The 21,089-nt window shown below is 39.6% G+C and overlaps 2 protein-coding genes across 5 annotated transcripts in view; one reads left to right on the top strand and one right to left on the bottom strand.

Moving 5' to 3' along the window:
• The window catches only part of LOC138854605 (uncharacterized), a 29,463-nt gene extending 22,775 nt beyond the window's left edge, over window positions 1-6,688 (top strand). The window contains exon 7 of one of the 2 annotated variants that reach the window (XM_070098749.1): window positions 4,619-6,688. In XM_070098749.1, the coding sequence (XP_069954850.1) occupies window positions 4,619-4,744 (126 nt within the window). In that variant the 3' untranslated portion in view covers window positions 4,745-6,688. The remainder of the gene's footprint in view (window positions 1-4,618) is intronic. The other variant, XM_070098750.1, reaches the window with a different exon arrangement.
• LOC128700001 (acid phosphatase type 7) overlaps window positions 1-21,089 on the bottom strand; it is a 77,593-nt gene that overhangs the window by 37,327 nt on the left and 19,177 nt on the right. For all 3 annotated transcript variants that reach the window (XM_053792883.2, XM_053792884.2, XM_053792882.2), the window contains exon 7: window positions 11,854-12,037. In XM_053792883.2, the coding sequence (XP_053648858.2) occupies window positions 11,854-12,037 (184 nt within the window). The remainder of the gene's footprint in view (window positions 1-11,853; window positions 12,038-21,089) is intronic.

Raw genomic sequence — 21,089 nt, 5'->3', positions numbered from 1 at the left:
CACTTTTACCTTTACTGAAGATTGAGACACTTATGCAGCATATGGGAATCTTTATTCAGGAAACATTTCGCCACACAGTGGCTTCATCAGTCCAATACAAAGAGGAAGGCGTAAGGAGAGGAGGAGTATGAGGTAATCAGTCCCTCAGCCTGGAGTCGATGTGTTCAGTCCATCAATTCTACAAGATTGATGGAGTGAAGACATCGACCCCAGGCTGAGGGACTGAATACCTCAGACTCCTCCTCTCCTTACACCTTCCTCTTTGTATTGGACTGATGAAGCCACTGTGTGGCGAAACGTTTCCTGAATAAAGATTCCCATATGCTGCATAAGTGTCTCAATCTTCAACTTGTCGGTTTTTCAAACCATTCATCACACCTTTACTGAAGGTTTGTTGGCATATGGAAGATGGTGAGGAGGGGAGAGGGAGGAGGAGAGGTAATTGTTTAGAAGGGGAGTCCCCTTCCATAAGGACTTCAGGTATCAAGGCCCTATCCAGGGTTACTGCCCCGGATAGGGGAAGTACAGTGGACCCTCGTTTTTCATAAGCATCGGAAATCATAATTTTAAAAAATCGTAACGTTTTCTTCGTCAAAATATTGACTCAGGAATCATTTGATTCGCAAATAAGTCATTCATCCCAGATGCATACACACTGCCCCACACGGCCCCACACTCCGTTCACAGCCAGTGTGCCACTGTTTATCAGCAAGTGAGGACAATCCCACGCGTTCATATGATACATTTCGTAATATTCCATTCGTTTTAGTGCTTGCAACTGCTAAATAAACCACCATGGCCGAAAAGAAAGCTCCTAGTGCTAGGCCTTTGGTAAAGAAGGTGAGAAACACAATAAAATTCAAGAAAGAACTTGCAGCAAAGTACATAAGTGGAGGAGGAAGAGAGAGAGGAGAATGTACCTTATTCAGTAATTCTACAATATGTACGACACTAAAGCAGCACGAGTCGATAAAGACTATAGTGCCAGCCAGCGATAAAGTGTAGCATTAACAGTGTAGCAAGTATGTTAAGCGATTAATCGATAGAAAAAGGACAGCACGAACCTAACTCCTCCAATGTTGTTGGAGTTATATAGGGCTGCTGACAACACCGCTGCCCTCCACCACCATTATGTACAGCTTATGCTCTCAGTAGCCCTTATACACCCAGTAACAAAATACAACACCACTCGTGACATACGTAATGACATTTTTTATTCATTCTAGAATATGTCATGTTTCTGTTATTAATATTGTTTATTATGTCATATTAGATGAATTGTGATAGATAAATAAGCTGTAGAGTTGATATTAGTGTCTTATTGAAGGACTATCTTGTCTTGCTTCCAAACACACACCCCTGCTGCCGCCACAGTTCCTAACATATGTAATGACACATTCATACACCAACAAGAGTCTTCAATAAAGGTAAGAGTGATATAATTATTGTTTTATTCTTCATGTCTCATTGTTTTCTGTGTATGTAAATCTATATTTCATGTAAAAAGAAATATTTCTTTTGTTAATACTTTTGATCTGAAACAGATTAATTGGATTTACATTTTTCTTGTGGGGAAAATGGTTTCGCAAATCATCAATTTTGCCATTAGTCACACTCTCTAGAACGGATTAATTATGAAAAACAAGGGTCCACTGTACATCTCGGCCAGATGTACTTCCCGTACATCCTGGTGAGATTGGCCATGCGTACGCCACTTGCGTACTTTACTATGAGTTCTTTCTTGAATTCTATCGTGTTTCTCGCCTTCTTTATCAAAGGGCACTTGGAACTTTCCTTGGCCTCATGGTGGCTTATTTAGCAGTCATACACAAACAAGCACAAAAAACAATGGATTATTATGAAATGTTTTAGATGAATGCTCAGGGTTGTGCTCACTCAATGAGAAACGAAGGCAGACTGAGTCACAAATATATGGAACGCTTTGTGTGGGCGCTTGAGTGGCCGAGTCACGCAGACGCGTTTGGTACAGACCATTTTCAACTCTACAACAACCAAGCAGATGTATGAAAACTGGGACAAAATTTTGACGAGAAAAGTCGTCGAAAACCGAATCCTATGAAAACTGGGGCATAGGAAAACCAAGGTTCCACTGTATCTGAAATTGTAGAACTCCTTAACCTTATCTAGATATTGTCCCTATAAATACTTCAGTGGAGACACAAAGAACTTTCACGCACACATAAGTACGATAAGGCACCTAAATTACTGGGAACGGTTGAAGGTCCTTGACCTGTATTCCCTGGAATGCAAGCGAGAGAGATACATGATAATATACACATGGAAGGTCCTGGAGGGATTGGTGCCAAACGTGTACACGAAAATCACTCCCTATGAAAGCAAAAGACTCAGCATGAGATGCAGCATTCCCCTAATGAAAAGCAGGAGTGCCATGAGTATATTGAGAGACAACACAATAAGTGTCTGGGGCCCAAGACTGTTCAACTGCCTCCTAGCATACATAAAGGGGATTACCAATTGATCCCTTATTGTCTTCGAGAAGGCACTGGACAGGCACCTAAAGTCAGTACCTGAATAACCGGGCTGTGGTTCATATGTCAGTTTGTGTGTAACCAGCAGTAACAGCCTGGTTGATCAGACTCTAGTCCACCATGAGGCCTCGTCTCAGATCGAGCCACGGGGGCATTGACCCCCAAAACCCTCTCCAGGTAAACATGATCTACACATCTCTTACCCCTTTCTAAACCTTCCTTGTTCCTCTACATGCCTATTTTCTGTTTTATCCATAATTCTTGCAATAATAATTCTACTATTTATTTTACCCAGTATACTCATCAGGTTTATTTCCCTATAATTCTTACACCCCCTTCTTTTTTTTTTTTTTTTTTTTTTCATAAGAGGTGTTATTTATGCTCTCTCTCGTGCATTTACTAAACAAATACACTAGCCACCCCAAAACTGTGTCCCCACAGTTTTGGGGTGGGCTGTAGCTGTTCCTTATTTCTATCAGATCTTATTTCTCCCTGCCTAGTGAAGAAATCTACTGTCTCCCTTTCATCATCCCCATTTAAGACCTCAAACTATTTCCCTCATTTCTAGCATCTCTACCTCATCAAGCATCTTCCATTTTTTGGTTCTTAACTGATAATTCCATTTGCTAATCAGGTTTTCCCAACTTACTAATCTCTCCAACACTGTTCCTTATTTTCAGCAAAATTTCCTGACAAGAGACTTACCCATTTTCTCATTTGCTGTCCACTTGCATGCACCACTTGTTTAACGTTATTTTTTTTATCTCCATATGCTCTGCCTTTTGTTTGTCATGCTTACATTTTAATAAACCACTCATATGCTAATATTTTCTCCCCTACCACTCTTTTCATTTCATCATGCCATGAATAATTTTTTTCCCCACCCGCACCCATGCTGTTATAACCTCAAACCTCACACATTAGCACTACACTTGACCTCATTGCCTGTATTCTTTCTAGCTTAAACATCTTACTTAATTGCTTATACCACCCACTAACTGATCCCTTCTTTAGTTCATTCACTTGCACTTCTCTTACCAGCTGACACCATCTCCCCGTACTCCATATACCTTGTACTTTTACTGTAACTACAACTTAATAATAGCTTGACATGACAGTCGCTCTAAAAACATACACATTCGGAAGGCTATTTAACACCTTTTTATCCACCATATGTAGTTTTAGGAAAGGTTGGAGGGAGGGGGTAAAGGAGATTTTGTGGGTAAGGGGCTTGGACTTCCAGCAAGCGTGCATGAGCATGTTAGATAGGAGTGAATGGAGTCAAATGGTTTTTGGGATCTGATGAGCTGTGTGAGCAGGGTAATATTTTGTTTGGAGTGAATCTAAACTGTCGTATCTGAGTGCCTCTCCAAAGACAGTGATTATGTATGAATGATGGTGAGTGTTGAATGATTTTTTTTTTTTTTTTTTTTTTTTTTTTCGGGGGGGGGGGGGGGGGGGGGGGGTCACCCTGCCTCGGTGGGAAACGGCTGACATGTTAAAAATATATATATATATATATACAGTGGAACCCTGAGTTTCGGCCATAATTCATTCCAGAAGGCTGTTCAAGTGCCGTTACCAAATAAAGTTGTTCCCATAAGGAATAATGTAAATTAGAGTAGTCCATTTCAGACCCCCAAAAATACACTTACAAAAGCACTTACAATAATACACTTACATAATTGTTCGAGTTGGAAGGCAGCCGAAACTTGGGGTACCACTGTATAGTCTTAGCAAATTACTATCATTAGGCACTTCATAATACCTAGTATGTATGCATTTTTTTTTCATCCTCTTTTTCTTAAAATAAGTGGCTGGTTTGTTAAAAAAAAAAAGTATAATTCAAAGTTTCTAACTATGCCATCTATAATAGTTACTCTCACTTTAGCTTATTATGACAGTAGAATGAAATTGAGAAAGAATATTTCAATAAATATTTCAAAAAAAAATATCAATTCTTGATGAATATACTTTGTAGACTATTACCTAAACTTTATAATATAATCAAAATGTTCTGTGTAGTGAATTTTAATTTTAGTCCTGAATGACAAACTGTTTTCTCTTTATTCTCAAACCTTAAGTTTAGTATAACATCTCTATTTCAGGAGAGAGCATGTGAGCGGCGGGTCATGCAGCTGCTGAACTTCATATACAGTAGTGTAGGATTTTATTCTGGGTCATCATTATTATTGAACTATACATTTCTGCATGGTGTCAAAGAAGTTTATTAACCAGGGTGTATAGATGGAATTGTGTATTTTGAGCTGCACTGTATTATTTCAATATCCAACCTCAACAGCAGGATAGCACCTAAATACAGTGGTACCTTGACTTACGAGTGCCTCGACTTACAAGTTTTCAGAGTTACGAGCCTTCGCTCGGTCAATTTTTTGTTTTGAGTTATGAGCAAGCTTCAGATACGCTGCCACTCGCAGGAGATACCGATAATAACCAATAATAACCAATGTGTAACATCCTTTCAGTTTTCATACCACTGGTAATGTCATCCTGCCAGAATGTTCTATAACATATGCCATAAGTAAAGAGAAACAATTCTGGAACATGTGTAATACATGTTCTGCTGGTTGGGTGGCCAGCTGGCTGATTTGCTTTGGCTATCTCTCCTTCTGTCTGTATCTATCTGTGTCTATCTCACAGGTACACATAAATACAGTTATACATAGTATAAATTACTTAGGATAACCCCAAAAATCCAGACTAAATGCTATGCTATGCTTGTAGATATAAGGCATAATAAGCATGACTGGCAAGTAATACACATTTTTACTTGTTAAGGAATCAGACGTGATGATTCTGCATCATGTGTAATACTTGTTGGTTCATGAGTGGCTCTCTGAGACAGAGACAGAAATACAGGCAGACAGATAAACATAGAAACAAACAGATAGACCAACATGTTTATGTGTAACAGTGAAAAATAAAGCCAAAGCACGATCATCAAATGTCACTCCACTGCTGCACTGTCAGCAGTGGAGTGACACTCATCTTACACTTCTTCAAAGAGTTTCATATATACTCCAGCATTTCTAAAACACTGCTGGGACCTGGCAAAAATCATATTTATAAATACATTTTTCTTATTTAAAAACCCATAGCAAAAAAAATTGGGTGGTTTTTTGGGGGGCTGGAATGGATTAGTGGCATTTCAATGAGGAAAATTGATTTGATATACGAGCAAATTGAGTTACGAGCTCGGTCACAGAACGAATTAAACTCACAAGTCAAGGTATCACTGTATATATAGAAAGGCAAGTATGTTTAGTACAATGTGGAATAAAACCATATGAAGAAACCAAATATTTTTTTTCTGGGTTAGGAGTCTTAATTATAGTTGAATATTATACAGTACAGTGGACCCCCACCTTACGATCAGCTTCCAATGCGACCAATTATGTAAGTGCTTTTGTACGTGTATTTTTGGGGGTCTGAAACGGACTAATCTAATTCACAATATTCCTTATGGGAACAAATTCGTTCGGTAACGGCACCTGAACATACTTCTGGAATGAAATTATATCGTAAGGCAGGGGTCCACTGTATTGTGTATTAAAAAATCAAGTAACACCAATATAATGTTGTGCTTGTAGTTATTTTTGTTATACAGTGGAACCTCAAATTTCAAACTTAATCCATTCCAGTAGCTAGTTCTAAATTCAAAAAGTTTGAAAGGCAAAGCAATATTTCCCATAAGAAATAATGGAAATACAATTAATCCGTTCCAGAAACCCAAAAATGTTCACAAAAAAAATACATTTTATAGATAGTATTACATTATAGTTTTACATACACACAACAAATATAGTGTACAATTATTAATAAATTTAAATAAACATATAAAATAACATTTTTACTTACCTTTAGTGAAGATTGGTGATGGCATCTAGAAGATAGGGAGGAGAGAAGGAGTTGGGGTTAGTGTTTGGAAGGGAAATCCCCCTCCATGACGTTAGGTATCAAAGATCTCTCTGGGGTTACTTCCCTTCTCTGTCTTTTAATGCCACTAGGACCAGCTTGAGAGTCAGGGGGCCCCTATCTCACAAAATAACTGTCCACAGTCCTCTGTTTCTGGTGCCTCTTGAAGATTTCCCTAAAATGGGACATGGTTCTGTCACTGAACTTGCTGCAGCTTACTCAGGGTGGTACTTCTCCACAAACATTTGGGAAAATTGACGATTCATTTGATCTTCCCATTCCAGCCAGCGATTTCATCGACCTTGTTGAACTATGTGTTGGCTTTACGTGTTTCTCTTTCGAAAATCACCTCTTTCAGCAGACTTTTGGAGTACCCATGGGTTCGCCACTCAGTGCAGTCCTGGTGAACCTATACATGGAACATCTAGAAGCCGAACGTTTCTCCACCATTATTCCTTCGTCTGTCACCTGGCTCCGTTATGTTGACGACATTCTCCTCATAACTCCTAAACGCTTCAACGTTCAAGCTCTCCAAGACAAGCTCAACCAGGTCGAGCCTTCAATCCAGTTCACACTTGAAAAAGTCGACAACACTCTTCCTTTCCTTGATGTTCTGCTCTGCAAAGCTGACCACGAACTTCGTTTTAAAGTCTATCGAAAACCCACCAACCAAAACGATCTTCTCCACTTCTACTCTCACCACGACACCAAAACCAAACGTGGTGTAATTATAGGCTTCTTCCTGCGTGCACTCAGAATCTGCAGCAATGAGTTCCTTGAGGAAGAATGCACTATAATTGAACAAGTATTTTCTAAACTCCACTATCCTCGTCACTTCATCAGAGACTGCAGACGGCGGGCATTAAACATCTTCAACACACCCAGAGAAGACACTGCCGAGAAGAGATACATAGTCCTCCCCACCAACTCCATTGCCAGACATGTTTCCAACATCTTTTCCAATACATCATTCCAAGTATCTACCTCCACAACCACGACCATCAAGGACATCACCAGTAGTAGACAAGACAAGCCTCCATCCTCTGCAGGGGTATACATAATCCCTTGTAATGACTGCAACAAATTATATGTGGGCGAAACATCAAGAGACCTCCAAACACGTATTTCAGAACACCAATATGCAAGCAGGACTGACGATACAAGGAATGCCTGTGTACAACATCGCAATTCACACAACCATTTAATTAACTACAGAAACTCAAGACTTATCGCCACAGAAGACAACACTCAATACCGAAGAATACTGGAATCATCGCTTATCTCTATAACCAACAATTTCAACCAGAACAACGGCTTCTATAACATAGCTGAACCACTCGCCAAGAAACTTCTTCATCGCTATCTCACATAAGAACATAGAACACTGCAGAAGGTCTACTCACAACTTGTCCAATACCCCTGCCAAGCTACCCAAGACTCTATAACTCCACCCGGTAGATCATCAGATGCAGCATTCTCCACCTGACCTCAACATTCTGAACATGACTATAAATACTCCTGTACTTTCCACCCCAGGTAGATCTGTGTGTGACTTGAAAAAGCCCACTGTGTGGGTGAAACGTTGTCAATAAAGGATCACATTATACTGCATATGTGTTTATATTTATTTCACAGTCCCACAAGCACTAAACACAATGAATTAATCGTAAAATATTTGAATGAGACCGCAGGTTAGTGTTCACTTAAACATCAACAAAGCCAGACTGGCTCATGGTGCCTGCGCTGGGACGTGAACAGAGCGGGCTGGCGGACGGGTCTGGTACCTGGCGATTCGAAAATAGGGGCGAGTTCGATAATAGGGACAAAGTTGGTTTGAAAAAAGCGGTTGATTTTCGAAGAGTTCAATAAGCAATACGTTCGAAATTTGAGGTTCCATGTTATATATATATATTTTTTTTTGTGACGAGGATTAACCCTTTGACTGTCGCGGCTGTACGTATATATACGTCTTACGAGGTACCGTGTTTGACATATATATACAGTGGACCCCCGCATAACGATGGCATCACATAGCGATTTTTCCGCATACCGATTACTTTTATCGCAAAATTTTTGCCGCGCATACCGATTAAAAACCCGCTCACCGATTTTCGTCCGAGACGCGTCCAATGTGCCCTCAGCCAGCCTCACATGTGCCGCCCGTCCCATTGTTTACCAGCCAGCCTCCGCGGTAACATCCAAGCATACACTCGGAATATTTCGTATTATTACAGTATTTTCGGTGCTGTTTCTGGAAAATAAGTGACCATGGGCCCCAAGAAAGCTTCTAGTGCCAACCCTACACCTCAAAGGGTCATAAATTCTAGCGGCTTCAAATCAAGGAGGAGAAAGCTGGTAGGCCCACATGTGAGTGAAGTGCGTATAGCCGACCTAGTCAAGCTGTACAAGAAACCCCAATCAACCATCGCTACTATTGTGGGCACCAGAAAGACAATCAAGGAAGCTGTTCTTGCCAAAGGTTCAACTGTGTTTTCGAAACAAAGATCGCAAGTGATGGAAGATGTTGAGAGACTCTTATTGGTGTGGATAAATGAAAAACAGCTAGCAGGAGATAGCATCTCTCAAGCGATCATATGTGAAAAGGCTAGGAAGTTGCATGAGGATTTAATTAAAAAAATGCCTGCAACTAGTGATGATGTGAGTGAATTTAAGGCCAGCAAAGGTTGGTTTGAGAGATTTAAGAAGCGTAGTGGCATCCATAGTGTGATAAGGCATGGTGAGGCTGCCAGTTCGGACCACAAAGCGGCTGAAAAATATGTGCAGGAATTCAAGGAGTACATAGAAACTGAAGGACTGAAACCTGAACAAGTGTTTAATTGTGATGAAACAGGCCTGTTCTGGAAGAAAATGCCAAGCAGGACCTACATTACTCAGGAGGAAAAGGCACTCCCAGGACATAAGCCTATGAAAGACAGGCTTACTTTGTTGATGTGTGCCAATGCTACTGGTGATTGCAAAGTGAAGCCTTTATTAGTGTATCACTCTGAAACTCCCAGAGCGTTCAGGCAAAAGAATGTCCTCAAGGATAATTTGTGTGTGCTGTGGAGGGCAAACAGTAAGGCATGGGTCACTAGGGAATTTTTCTATAACTGGTTACACCATGCATTTGCCCCCAATGTGAAAAATTACCTAACTGAAAAGAAATTAGAACTTAAGTGCCTCCTGGTGTTAGACAATGCCCCTGGTCATCCTACAGACGTGGCAGAGCGACTTTATGGGGACATGAGCTTCATTAAGGTGAAGTTTTTGCCTCCTAATACCACGCCTCTCCTGCAGCCCATGGACCAGCAGGTTATTTCCAACTTCAAGAAACTGTACACAAAAGCTCTGTTTGAAAGGTGCTTTGTAATGACCTCAGAAACTCAACTGACTCTAAGAGAGTTTTGGAGAGATCACTTTAATATCCTCAATTGTGTAAACCTTATAGGTAAGGCTTGGGAGGAAGTGACTAAGAGGACCTTGAACTCTGCTTGGAAGAAACTGTGGCCAGAATGTGTAGACAAAAGGGATTTTGAAGGGTTTGAGGCTAACCCTGAGAATCCTGTGCCAGTTGAGGAATCCATTGTGGCATTGGAAAAGTCCTTGGGTTGTGTGGTCAGTGGGCAGGACATAAAAAAGTTCCTGGAGCATGCAGTGCACAACTAACCACTGATGAGCTGATAGATCAACTTCAAGAGCAAGAGGCCAGACCTGGGGAAACTGGTTCAGAGGAGGGGAGAGAGAAATTGAAGAAGTTGCCTACTACAAAGATAAAGGAAATCTGTGCTAAGTGGCTTGAAGTGCAAACCTTCATGGATGAAAATCACCCTCATACAGCTATTGCAAGCCGTGCTGGTGATTATTACACTGACAATGTTGTGAAACACTTTAGGCAAGTCATAAAGGAACGAGAGGTACAGGCCACTATGGACAGATATCTTGTGCGAAAGAAGTCCAGTGACTCTGAAGCTGGCCCTAGTGGCATTAAAAAAAGAAGGGAAGTAACCCCAGAAAAGGACTTACTACCTCAAGTCCTAATGGAAGGGGATTCCCCTTCTAAACAGTAAGAAGATAAAATCAATCATCACCAGATCTTCAATAAAAGTAAGTGTCATGTAATTGTGCATGCCTTTTTCAGTTTGTGTGTATTAAAATTAACATTTCATGTGGTAAAAAAAAATTTTTTTCATACTTTTGGGCGTCTTGCACGGATTAATTTTATTTTTTTTTTTTATGGGGAAAAATTAAAATGCCGACTTTGTGGTCTATTTTCATATAGTATTTATGGTTATATTCTCGTTTCCTTGGTCTCGTTTGATAGAATGGAAAAAATATTATAGAAAAAGGGATGATTTTGATTGATTTTACTATAAAAAGAACCTGGAAATGGAGCTCAAAGTAGGGGAAATGTTTGATTTTTGCCGATGTTCAAAAGTAAACAAATGACATCATTGTCCAATAAATGTCCAACTAGCCATTCTAATATGCAGTCATGAATTGGTTCATGTTATTTATACAATTATTACAGTATTGGAGTAGTCTGCATAATAGTAAATCTTCTATTTTTTGTTTGAATAAAAATTCAAAATAGAAAGCAAGAGTAATATCAGAGGGGCCTGGAGACATGACTGATGAACAAAGAAAATTTTATTTTAGAGCCAGGAATGTCTGCATTGTTAAAAATTATCATATTTTTTAATTTTCGTGAAACTGGCCAAATTGCAAATTTCTGACCACGTTATTAAGTAGTTGAAATTAGTAAATGAGCAGTTTCTTGTACTCAATCGATAGAAAAAACGGAATTCTAAAGAAATAGCTATGAGTTTGGTCGACTGGAACAATGGAATTAGCCGAAAATAAGGCTCAAAGTGGGAGAAATCGCCGATTTGTAAATATCGCCAAGGTCGCTAACTTCGCGAGAGCGTAATTCTGTCAGTTTTCCATCAAATTTCTTTTTTTTTGTGTGTCATTACAATCGGGAAAAGATTCTCTATCATTTCATAAGAAGAATCTTTTTTTTTTTTTTTTTTTTTAATTTTGTGACACCACGAGACACCTCAGGATTGGAGGTTGCGACAGTCAAGGGGTTAAGCAATCCCACAGGTCAAAGCACATTTTGAATCTTACAACTTCTTTCCAATGTTGAAGCTATGTCACCTCTACTTTTCTCCTGGTTCAGTGGATTGCTAAGATTCAAATTTTTTTGTGTGTACGTGCGCATGCAGTTGTACGACCTGTATAAATTTGGTCAACACTGTATGACCCTAGTGGGTTTAGCACTTGGTTTTAATTATAATAATACAAGTTTATTGCTTCCCAATGTGTATAGTAATGTGGTTTAGCAGATGTCAATCCTGGCACTCCACTGAATTTTTATACATTCATGTATCAATTTTCAGCACATTACCTCTAGGTCGTTGATGAGCCAGTCATACTGACGAGAGAGCGGCTTCATCCCGTACTGAAGGTAGTAGTAGGCCTCAGTGTTGACAGCAATAAAATGTGCTTTACCCATGTTCCAGCTGTAGAACAAACTCTCTGTATCCTCATAATTGGGCATGCTGAATCTTGCCCGATAGTTACTGAAATTGCTGGAGGAAAATGTAAGTAGTATATTATTTTTTATTAAGCAAATCTTTAAACTATACTGAAAGGTAACTGTAGCTTTTATGATAAAAATAAATATGAACATAGTCTAAAAGCTATAACAAAAGTAGAGCATGTTGAATCTATGCTGATAAATAACTTACAGCATGAGCAAAGTTGTGTATTGTATAACAGGAGCCAGAGTGTATCACTACAATTAACCCTTTCAGGGTTTCGGCTTACGCACCAGGGTTTTTGACGTACTAGTACGCCTAAATTCTAGCGCCCTCAAATCTAGTGAGAGAAAGCTGGTAGGCCTGCATATGAAAGAATGGGTCTATGTGGTCAGTGTGCACAGTATAAAAAAAATCCTGCAGCACACAGTGCATAATGAGAAAAAAAAAACTTTGACCGTGTTTTTGGATTAAAACAGTGACTTTGCACTGTATTTTTGTATGGTATTTATTGTTGTATTCTAGTTTTCCTGGTCTCCTTTTATAGAATGGAAGACATATTACAGAAATTGAGATAATTTTGACTTGTTTTACAATGAAAAGTACCTTGAAATTGAGCTCAAAGTAGCAGAAATGTTCGATTTTTACCAAAGTTCATAAGTAAACAAATCATGCCAAGCGTCCAATACACGTCGACTGGTGAGTCTAATATTCTTTCACAAATGCGCTGATATTATTTATACCATTTCTACACTAATGCAGTAGTCTGCATAACAGTAAATCTTCTATTGTTTGTAAGAATAAAAATTCAAAGTGGAAAGCCAAAGAAATATAATAGGGGGCCTGGGGATGTGACTAACGAACAGAGAACTTGTTATTTTAGTGCCAGGCATGTCTTTCTTGTTTATTCTGGACCCTATTCGGAAATTGACATCTTTTGAAATTTGTGTGAAATTGGCAAAATTGCTAAATTCTCACCACTTTGTTAGATAGTTGAAATTGGTAAATGGGTGGTTTCTTGTACTCATTCGATAGAAAAAATGGAGTTCTAGCGAAATAGTTAAGATTTTTGTCGACTAGTACACTGGAATTGGCCGAAAATAGGGCTCAAAGTCGGCAAAATCGCCGATGTGTAAACATCGTCGAGACCGCTAACTTCACGAGAGCATAATTCCGTAAGTTTTCCATCAAATTTCATACTTTTTGTGTCATTATGATCGGGAAAAGATTATCTATCTTTTCATTGGATTTTTTTTTTTTTTTTTTTTTTTTTTTTTTTTTTTTTTTTTTTTTGGTTTAGGGTTTAGGATCTGGAATCACTACTACCACGATAGCCAGTTTCAACCCTGTCCAGGGAAATATTATCATGGAAAAAAATAAACCTGTATGCATTAGTCAGTGCTACACAACAGAGATGAAGCAATAGAGATGGAAAGTTTGAGGGAAGGACATCATCAGAAAGGAACCTGGGGGAGAATCATAGTTGGTGTAGTAAATTAGTGTCATTTTAATATGCATTCAAAGTGGGATAATCAGAGACAGCAGCCACTGTATTACCCCTAAGGGTTAGCACTTCCCTGTGATTATAACAGTAATAATGAGAGGTAGGTAGTAAGCATGTTAAGGAATGTAAGATAATGTCTGAGGTTAAAGCTGCAATCCTCTCTAATGAGTACAAGTGATCCAGAGATGTTGGCCTATCAGGATGACATTACAAGTCTTGCAAAGTGGCACTGAACATGTGTGAGTCAAGTGTGTCCAATGTACAGGAATGCAAGTATATTCTCTCAACTGGCAATCTACAACAGAAAAATCACTTGCCAGAAATTTGATATTAGAGTGATTACTTGATCAAGTTCCAGGCAATACCCCTCCCTTATTCGAAAATTAAAATTTGTTCACCATACAATTTTTTTTTTCCTCCAAGCTGGCCATCTCCTGCCTAGGCAGGGTGATAAAAAAAAAACTTTCATCATTCACGCATAATCACTGTCTGCAGAGGAGTGGAGATATGACAGTTCAGATGCCACATCATATAGTCACAATGCTTTATTTGTAAACTTAGATTAGTGTGCTGCAAGCTTAGAAAATTTTTGAGTAAATGCAGTGGTATCAATAGCTTTGTAATGCCTCTATTATGCAGTGCAGGCATTGCACTTTCCATCTCCAGGACTCAAGTCTGGTTAACATACAAAAATCTATGCATTATTATGAAACCCCTAAACTTTATACCCTAACGTGCATGCACTCAGCACAAACATTAAGCCAGGACTCAAACTCTTTGGCAGCTGCAACAATGCACACAGACAGTACAAGAAACAAGTACTATATCTCTCTCTATGGCATACCATGTGTTTCAAATTCAAATTCAAATTCAAAGTTTATTCTCTATAAGGATTACAATGCTGAGTTTACAGAAATTTGGTTACTGTTTGGTTTACATGTAGTAAAATTGTGATTACGGAGTGTACCACTAGAACGCTTAGCATGGCTAGGCATTTCGGGCATACTTAGTTTTATTCTTAATTGTAAAATATTACAAATTATGAGGTAAGTTGGTATTATGGCTAAGTGACTAAATACTAGTTTGTGAGTTTAGCAATGTGAATGCTTTTGTTTTGGCACAGTACATAGTTTCAGTATTGGAGTATCACAGGATTCATTATTTTAAGACTGAGATTAATATTTCTGTTTATGGTCAAATGAGTGAGTGAGTGTAAGTGTGAACCACCAGGTGGTATTCGTGTAGTTAGTTGACGGGGTGTATCAGGGAGATAAGATGTTTTCTAATGGTAGTTTTGAAGGTGATGAATGTGTCTGCAGTTCTAGAGTTCTCAGGTAGGGTATTCCAGATTTTAGGGCCTTTGACATACATTGAATTTTTGTAAAGGTTTAGTCGGACACGGGGAATGTCGTAGAGATGTTTGTGTCTGGTGTTATGCCTGTGGGTTCTGTCACAACTATCAAGAAAGCGTTTTAAGTCAAGGTTGATATTAGAGTTTAAGGCCCTGTAGATGTAGATTGCACAGTAGTAAGTGTGGATGTACTGAACTGGGAGTAAGTTTAGATCTATGAAGAGTGGGGGGGTGTGTTGCCAGGGATGGGATTTAGTGATTATTCTTACTGCAGCTTTTTGTTGGGTTATTATTAGCTTTAGGTGTGTTGCTGCAGTTGATCCCCAAGCACAAATAGCATAGGTGAGGTATGGATAAATAAGTGAGTGGTATAGTGTGAGAAGGGCATTTTGCGGCACGTAGTATCGTATCTTGGAGAGGATCCCAACCGTTTTGGATACTTTTTTGGCTATATGCTGGATATGGGTGCTGAAATTCAGGTTGTTGTCAAGGTATAAGCCTAGGAATTTTCCCCCATTATTTCTGGTAATTAGAGTGTTGTCAATCTTAATGTTAATTTGTGCATCTCCTGCTCTGCTACCAAACATAATATAGTAGGTTTTGTCAGTGTTAAGCGTAAGTTTATTGGCTGTCATCCAAGTCGATATTTTAATCAGCTCCTCATTCACAATGGTGTTGAGGGTGGCAAGATTAGGGTGAGAGATGACATAAGTCGTGTCATCAGCAAAGAGAATGGGTTTCAGGTGTTGGGATACGTTTGGAAGGTCATTGATGTATATGAGGAAGAGCAGGGGACCAAGGACACTTCCCTGCAGAACTCCAGTATCAAGTGGCCGTGTTGCTGATGCTGTGTCTTTAATGGTGACGTACTGATACCTATTAGTAATGTAAGATTTGAAATAAGCAAGCGCATGGCCTCTTATACCGTAGTGATCAAGTTTGTGGAGTAGGATGTCGTGGTCTACTGTGTCAAAAGCATTTCTTAGGTCAATAAAAATTCCTAGTGGATATTCCTTATTTTCCAATGCTGTGTAAAGCAGATCTAGCATTTTTATGATTGCATCATTAGTGCTTTTATTTTTCCTGAATCCAAACTGGCAGGGGTTGAGTATGTTTTGAGCCGTTATAAATGAATACAGTCTCCTGTGCACGAGTTTCTCAAAGATTTTGGATAGCAATGGTAAGTTAGATATTGGCCTATAGTTGTTTAAGTCTGTAGGGTCACCACCTTTATGTATTGGTGTAACCCTTGCCATCTTGAGTAGTTTCGGGAAGGTGCTAGTCTCTACTGACTTGTTAAAAAGTAATGAAATAGCATGCGAAAGGACATGGGCCGCTCGCTTGTACAGTAATGGTGGGACATGAGACAGATTCCCCGAGTTATTTTTAAGTGACTTTATGATCTCAATGACTTCCGTGGGCTCAGTTGGTGCAAGATAGAAGGAATTAGGGAAATTTCCATCTAGGTAATCCCCAGCATGGGCATTGGTATGTGGGATTTTACTGGCGAGATTAGATCCTATGTTTGAGAAGAAGTCGTTTATCTTGTTAGCTGTGTCAGTGGGATGTAGTGGTGTTTCATTAGGTTTAGTTAGGACAATATTCTTGGTTTTTCTCAGTTTGTGGGTCCCTAGAATCTGAGAGAGTGTTTTCCAGGTCTTTTTTATATCTCCTCTAGTGTCTGTGAATCTACTGGAGTAGTATAGTTGTTTGGCTTTTTTTATCACTTTGGTGAGAGCTGATGAATAGTGTTTAAGAGTATCTTTGTGTATTAAGCCCTGTCTCTATTGCTTTTCATATTGGTGTTTCTTGTCAATGGATTTCAGAATGGTGCTGGTTAGCCATGGGCAACCAAGCCGTTTGTTTGTGATCTGTTTTGTTTTTATAGGACAATGTTTGTTGTATAGTCTAAGTAATTTGTTAAGAAAAATGTCTGTCCAGTCATCAATACCATTGGCCTTGGAGAATTCTGTAGGCCTATTTAAAAATTCCATGCAGATAAATGTCTGAATTGCTCTATTACTGCTGTATTGTTAAAAAAAAAAAAACCTAACTAATGCACAGTAAATGTTAGATATTTAAATTGATTGTAAATGCTTACACATTATTGTCACCACTTTATATTCTGCCACTAAAACATACATCATAGATCCAATGTAAATTTAATTTAGATAACATCTGTAAATGTACATTATTGTCACTCTTACCACCACCCTAAAATTAAAACCAAAATTGTTAATACAATTAAAATTATTATCTCTTCATATCACATATTAAGTTAAATTTTGCTTTCAAACAATCTAATTCTTAACTATGCAGTACATATAGACTAGTCTTAAGTCCCAGTTTTAAGCAGCTCATCCATGTAAAATTTTAGTAATTAACATTAAGCCTAGTTTAAATATGCCTGAAATGCTGTGCATACTGTTTGAGAAATAAATTTTGTTACTGTTTTACGATCTACCTGGAGTACCTGGAGAGAGTTCCGGGGGTCAACGCCCCCACGGCCTGGTCTGTGACCAGGCCTCCTGGTGGATCAGAGCCTGATCAACCAGGCTGTTACTGCTGGCTGTACGCAAACCAACGTACGAGCCACAGCCCGGCTGATCAGGAACCGACTTTAGGTGCTTGTCCAGTGCCAGCTTGAAGACTGCCAGGGGTCTGTTGGTAATCCCCCTTATGTATGCTGGGAGGCAGTTGAACAGTCTCGGGCCCCTGACACTTATTGTATGGTCTCTTAACATGCTAGTGACACCCCTGCTTTTCATTGGGGGGATGTTGCATCGTCTGCCAAGTCTTTTGCTTTCGTAGTGAGTGATTTTCGTGTGCAAGTTCGGTACTAGTCCCTCTAGGATTTTCCAGGTGTATATAATCATGCATCTCTCCCGCCTGCGTTCCAGGGAATACAGGTTCAGGAACCTCAAGCGCTCCCAGTAATTGAGGTGTTTTATCTCCGTTATGCGTGCCGTGAAGGTTCTCTGTACATTTTCTAGGTCAGCAATTTCACCTGCCTTGAAAGGTGCTGTTAGTGTGCAGCAATATTCCAGCCTAGATAGAACAAGTGACCTGAAGAGTGTCATCATGGGCTTGGCATCCCTCGTTTTGAAGGTTCTCATTATCCATCCTGTCATTTTTCTAGCAGATGCGATCGATACAATGTTATGGTCCTTGAAGGTGAGATCCTCCGACATGATCACTCCCAGGTCTTTGACGTTGGTGTTTCGCTCTATTTTGTGGCCAGAATTTGTTTTGTACTCTGATGAAGATTTAATTTCCTCGTGTTTACCATATCTGAGTAATTGAAATTTCTCATCGTTGAACTTCATATTGTTTTCTGCAGCCCACTGAAAGATTTGGTTGATGTCCGCCTGGAGCCTTGCAGTGTCTGCAATGGAAGACACTGTCATGCAGATTCGGGTGTCATCTGCAAAGGAAGACACGGTGCTGTGGCTGACATCCTTGTCTATGTCAGATATGAGGATGAGGAACAAGATGGGAGTGAGTACTGTGCCTTGTGGAACAGAGCTTTTCACCGTAGCTGCCTCGGACTTTACTCTGTTGACTACTACTACTCTGTGTTCTGTTAGTGAGGGAATTATAGATCCATCGACCGACTTTTCCTGTTATTCCTTTAGCACGCATTTTGTGCGCTATTACGCCATGGTCACACTTGTCGAAGGCTTTTGCAAAGTCTGTATATATTACAGCTGAAGATTAAATTGTCCTGAATGAAGAATGCACAGAAGCCTCTAAGTTCATTTCCTCTAGCTCCCATGTGGCCAAACAAAAGACAATTTTTTGTGTGTCTGCTAAAGATGCAGCACAGCCAACAATGAATGTGAACGGTGGTGAGATGCTTGGAATCAACCAATTGAATGGCCTGTAGTGCCCTCCAAGAATCTGATTACAAAAGTGAGCTGCAGACTTAAAAGCATTTATCCTCTCTCCTTCCCTGTTTATAAATTGCCAGCATCTATCCCTTATTAATTTTTTTCTCCACTGCCATCACCTACTTCTTGTATCCTTCCTACCCTAGCTTCACATACTTCCATCTAACCCTTTTCTATATCTCGTCTGCTCTTTTTTTAACAGCTTACCTTCCTGTTGTGGCATATCTTCTTGGCTTCTCATATGTGGAGACTCTCTATATTTCATGTGGTTACCTGCTTCCTTACAAGTACGTACTGGGTTTGGTTCTGGTGCAACATGCCCTTTGTCATCTGCTTCATGGCTTACTACTCAATGACTGATAAATTAGACACATGTGCAACTCTTGGGTATCTTTATTGAGGAAACGTTTCGCCACACAGTGGCTTCATCAGTCCATACAAAGGAGAATCTTGAAGAACAGGAGGAGAATGAGGTAATCAGTCCCTCAACCTTGAGTCGATGTGGACTGACCACATCGACTCAAGGTTGAGGGACTGATTACCTCATTCTCCTCCTGTTCTTCAAGATTCTCCTTTGTATGGACTGATGAAGCCACTGTGTGGCGAAACGTTTCCTCAATAAAGATACCCAAGAGTTGCACATGTGTCTAATTTATCAACATGTCGGTTCTCTGAACCATTCATCTACAAATACTCAATGACTGCTGAATATTCCTGTGATGGTGTATACACTTCGCCTCTCCACTGAGACTGCCATACCCACATTTACTCTTGAGGTGGGTTTGTTCTGTGTTCTCTTTTCAAATTCCAGATGGTGCTCCAATCTTCTCTTTAGATTCCCTGAAGCTAACAACATTAGACTTTTTCTTCTGAGCATCCTGTATTACCACAACAACTGTAAGTTCATTGTTGTTTCAAATACTCTGATAGATTAGTTGAATTTCTTTATCAGGCAGGCATTCCATATGCTAGCAATAACAGTATAGGAACAAATGCTAGGATCTTTGGTCATCGTCACTGGTCTCCCCAGGGTAGTTGGGTCCTTAAATACAAATGACTTAACTCCCTTACACAACCATGCCAAATCAGCCTTAGTGTCTCCAGCACACCTCTCCTGGTTTAATTATGGCATTTGGGGTGCTGGGCTCTGTAGACATTCAGGAGCAGCTTTGACGGCCAGACTGATCTAGGAGCTTGTGGCCTCAACATGTTCTTGTCTGCAGTTGCTTTTCATGGTGTTTGTGTGTAAGCAAAGGCAGGGTCTTTCAACCTTGAAGGATGCCTTCTTTACTTGCTTTATTCCAATGCCAGCTCAGCCCTAGGCAGAGTACTGTACAGAGATCCAGTTTCACATTGAATTACAGAAGACTCTCTCTGGTGATAATGAAACAATCTCATGTACTTCTCAGATCATGGCCCCATTTTACCATGGGGCCACCTGCTCTCTGCAGCTCTAGGATGGTAAGACTTGGTTCTTTCTTGAGTTTATGAGGCTCTTCCTAGGCTGAATCCTATTAACTACCCTGTTTCCTTGAGGGCTACATCTGTTGACTGCTCTACTGCACAAACCACGTGTTTTCCTAAGATGTGACTAATAACAGGCAACTAACTCCTAGGTATAGTATCTATAAACTGCTAGATGAAAAGAGGCAGCAGGTGTAAATATGTCCAGTTATCTTCTATGAGCTGGGTTCCATGATACTATTTTGTCAGTTTTTCTAGTGTTGTTTCTTTATCATGTGCATTCATTTTTTATAAGGAAAATGGTGAATGTATATGTTCATAATTTTTTGGTACTAGTTTCTTATGAAACTACTGTATATGCAAACACAGTTAGTGATATTTAAAGAGATATGTTTACTGAGTATACCAGGAAAAGTGTACGGTAGGGTTATAATTGAAAGAATTAGGGGTAAGAGAATGTAGGATTGTGGATGAGCAAGGAGGTTTCAGAGTGGGTAGGGGATGTGTAGATCAAGTGTTTATATTGAAGCATATATGTGAACAGTATTTAGATAAAGGTAGGGAAGTTTTTATTGCATTTATGGATTTAGAAAAGGCATATGATAGAGTGGATAGAGGAGCAATGTGGCAGATGTTGCAAGTATATGGAATAGGTGGTAAGTTATTTAATGCTGTAAAGAGTTTTTATGAGGATAGTGAGGCTCAGGTTAGGGTGTGTAGAAGAGAGGGAGACTACTTCCTGGTAAAAGTAGGTCTTAGACAGGGATGTGTAATGTCACTATGGTTGTTTAATATATTTATAGATGGAGTTGTAAAGGAAGTAAATGCTAGGGTGTTCGGGAGAGGGGTGGGATTAAATTTTGGGGAATCAAATTCAAAATGGGAATTGACACA

This window comes from Cherax quadricarinatus, chromosome 64 (assembly GCF_038502225.1).
Source record: "Cherax quadricarinatus isolate ZL_2023a chromosome 64, ASM3850222v1, whole genome shotgun sequence".
In the NCBI taxonomy this organism is placed as follows: domain Eukaryota; kingdom Metazoa; phylum Arthropoda; class Malacostraca; order Decapoda; family Parastacidae; genus Cherax; species Cherax quadricarinatus.
The sequence above is the reverse complement of the archived record's forward strand: the minus strand, read 5'-3'. Positions and strand labels throughout refer to the sequence as shown.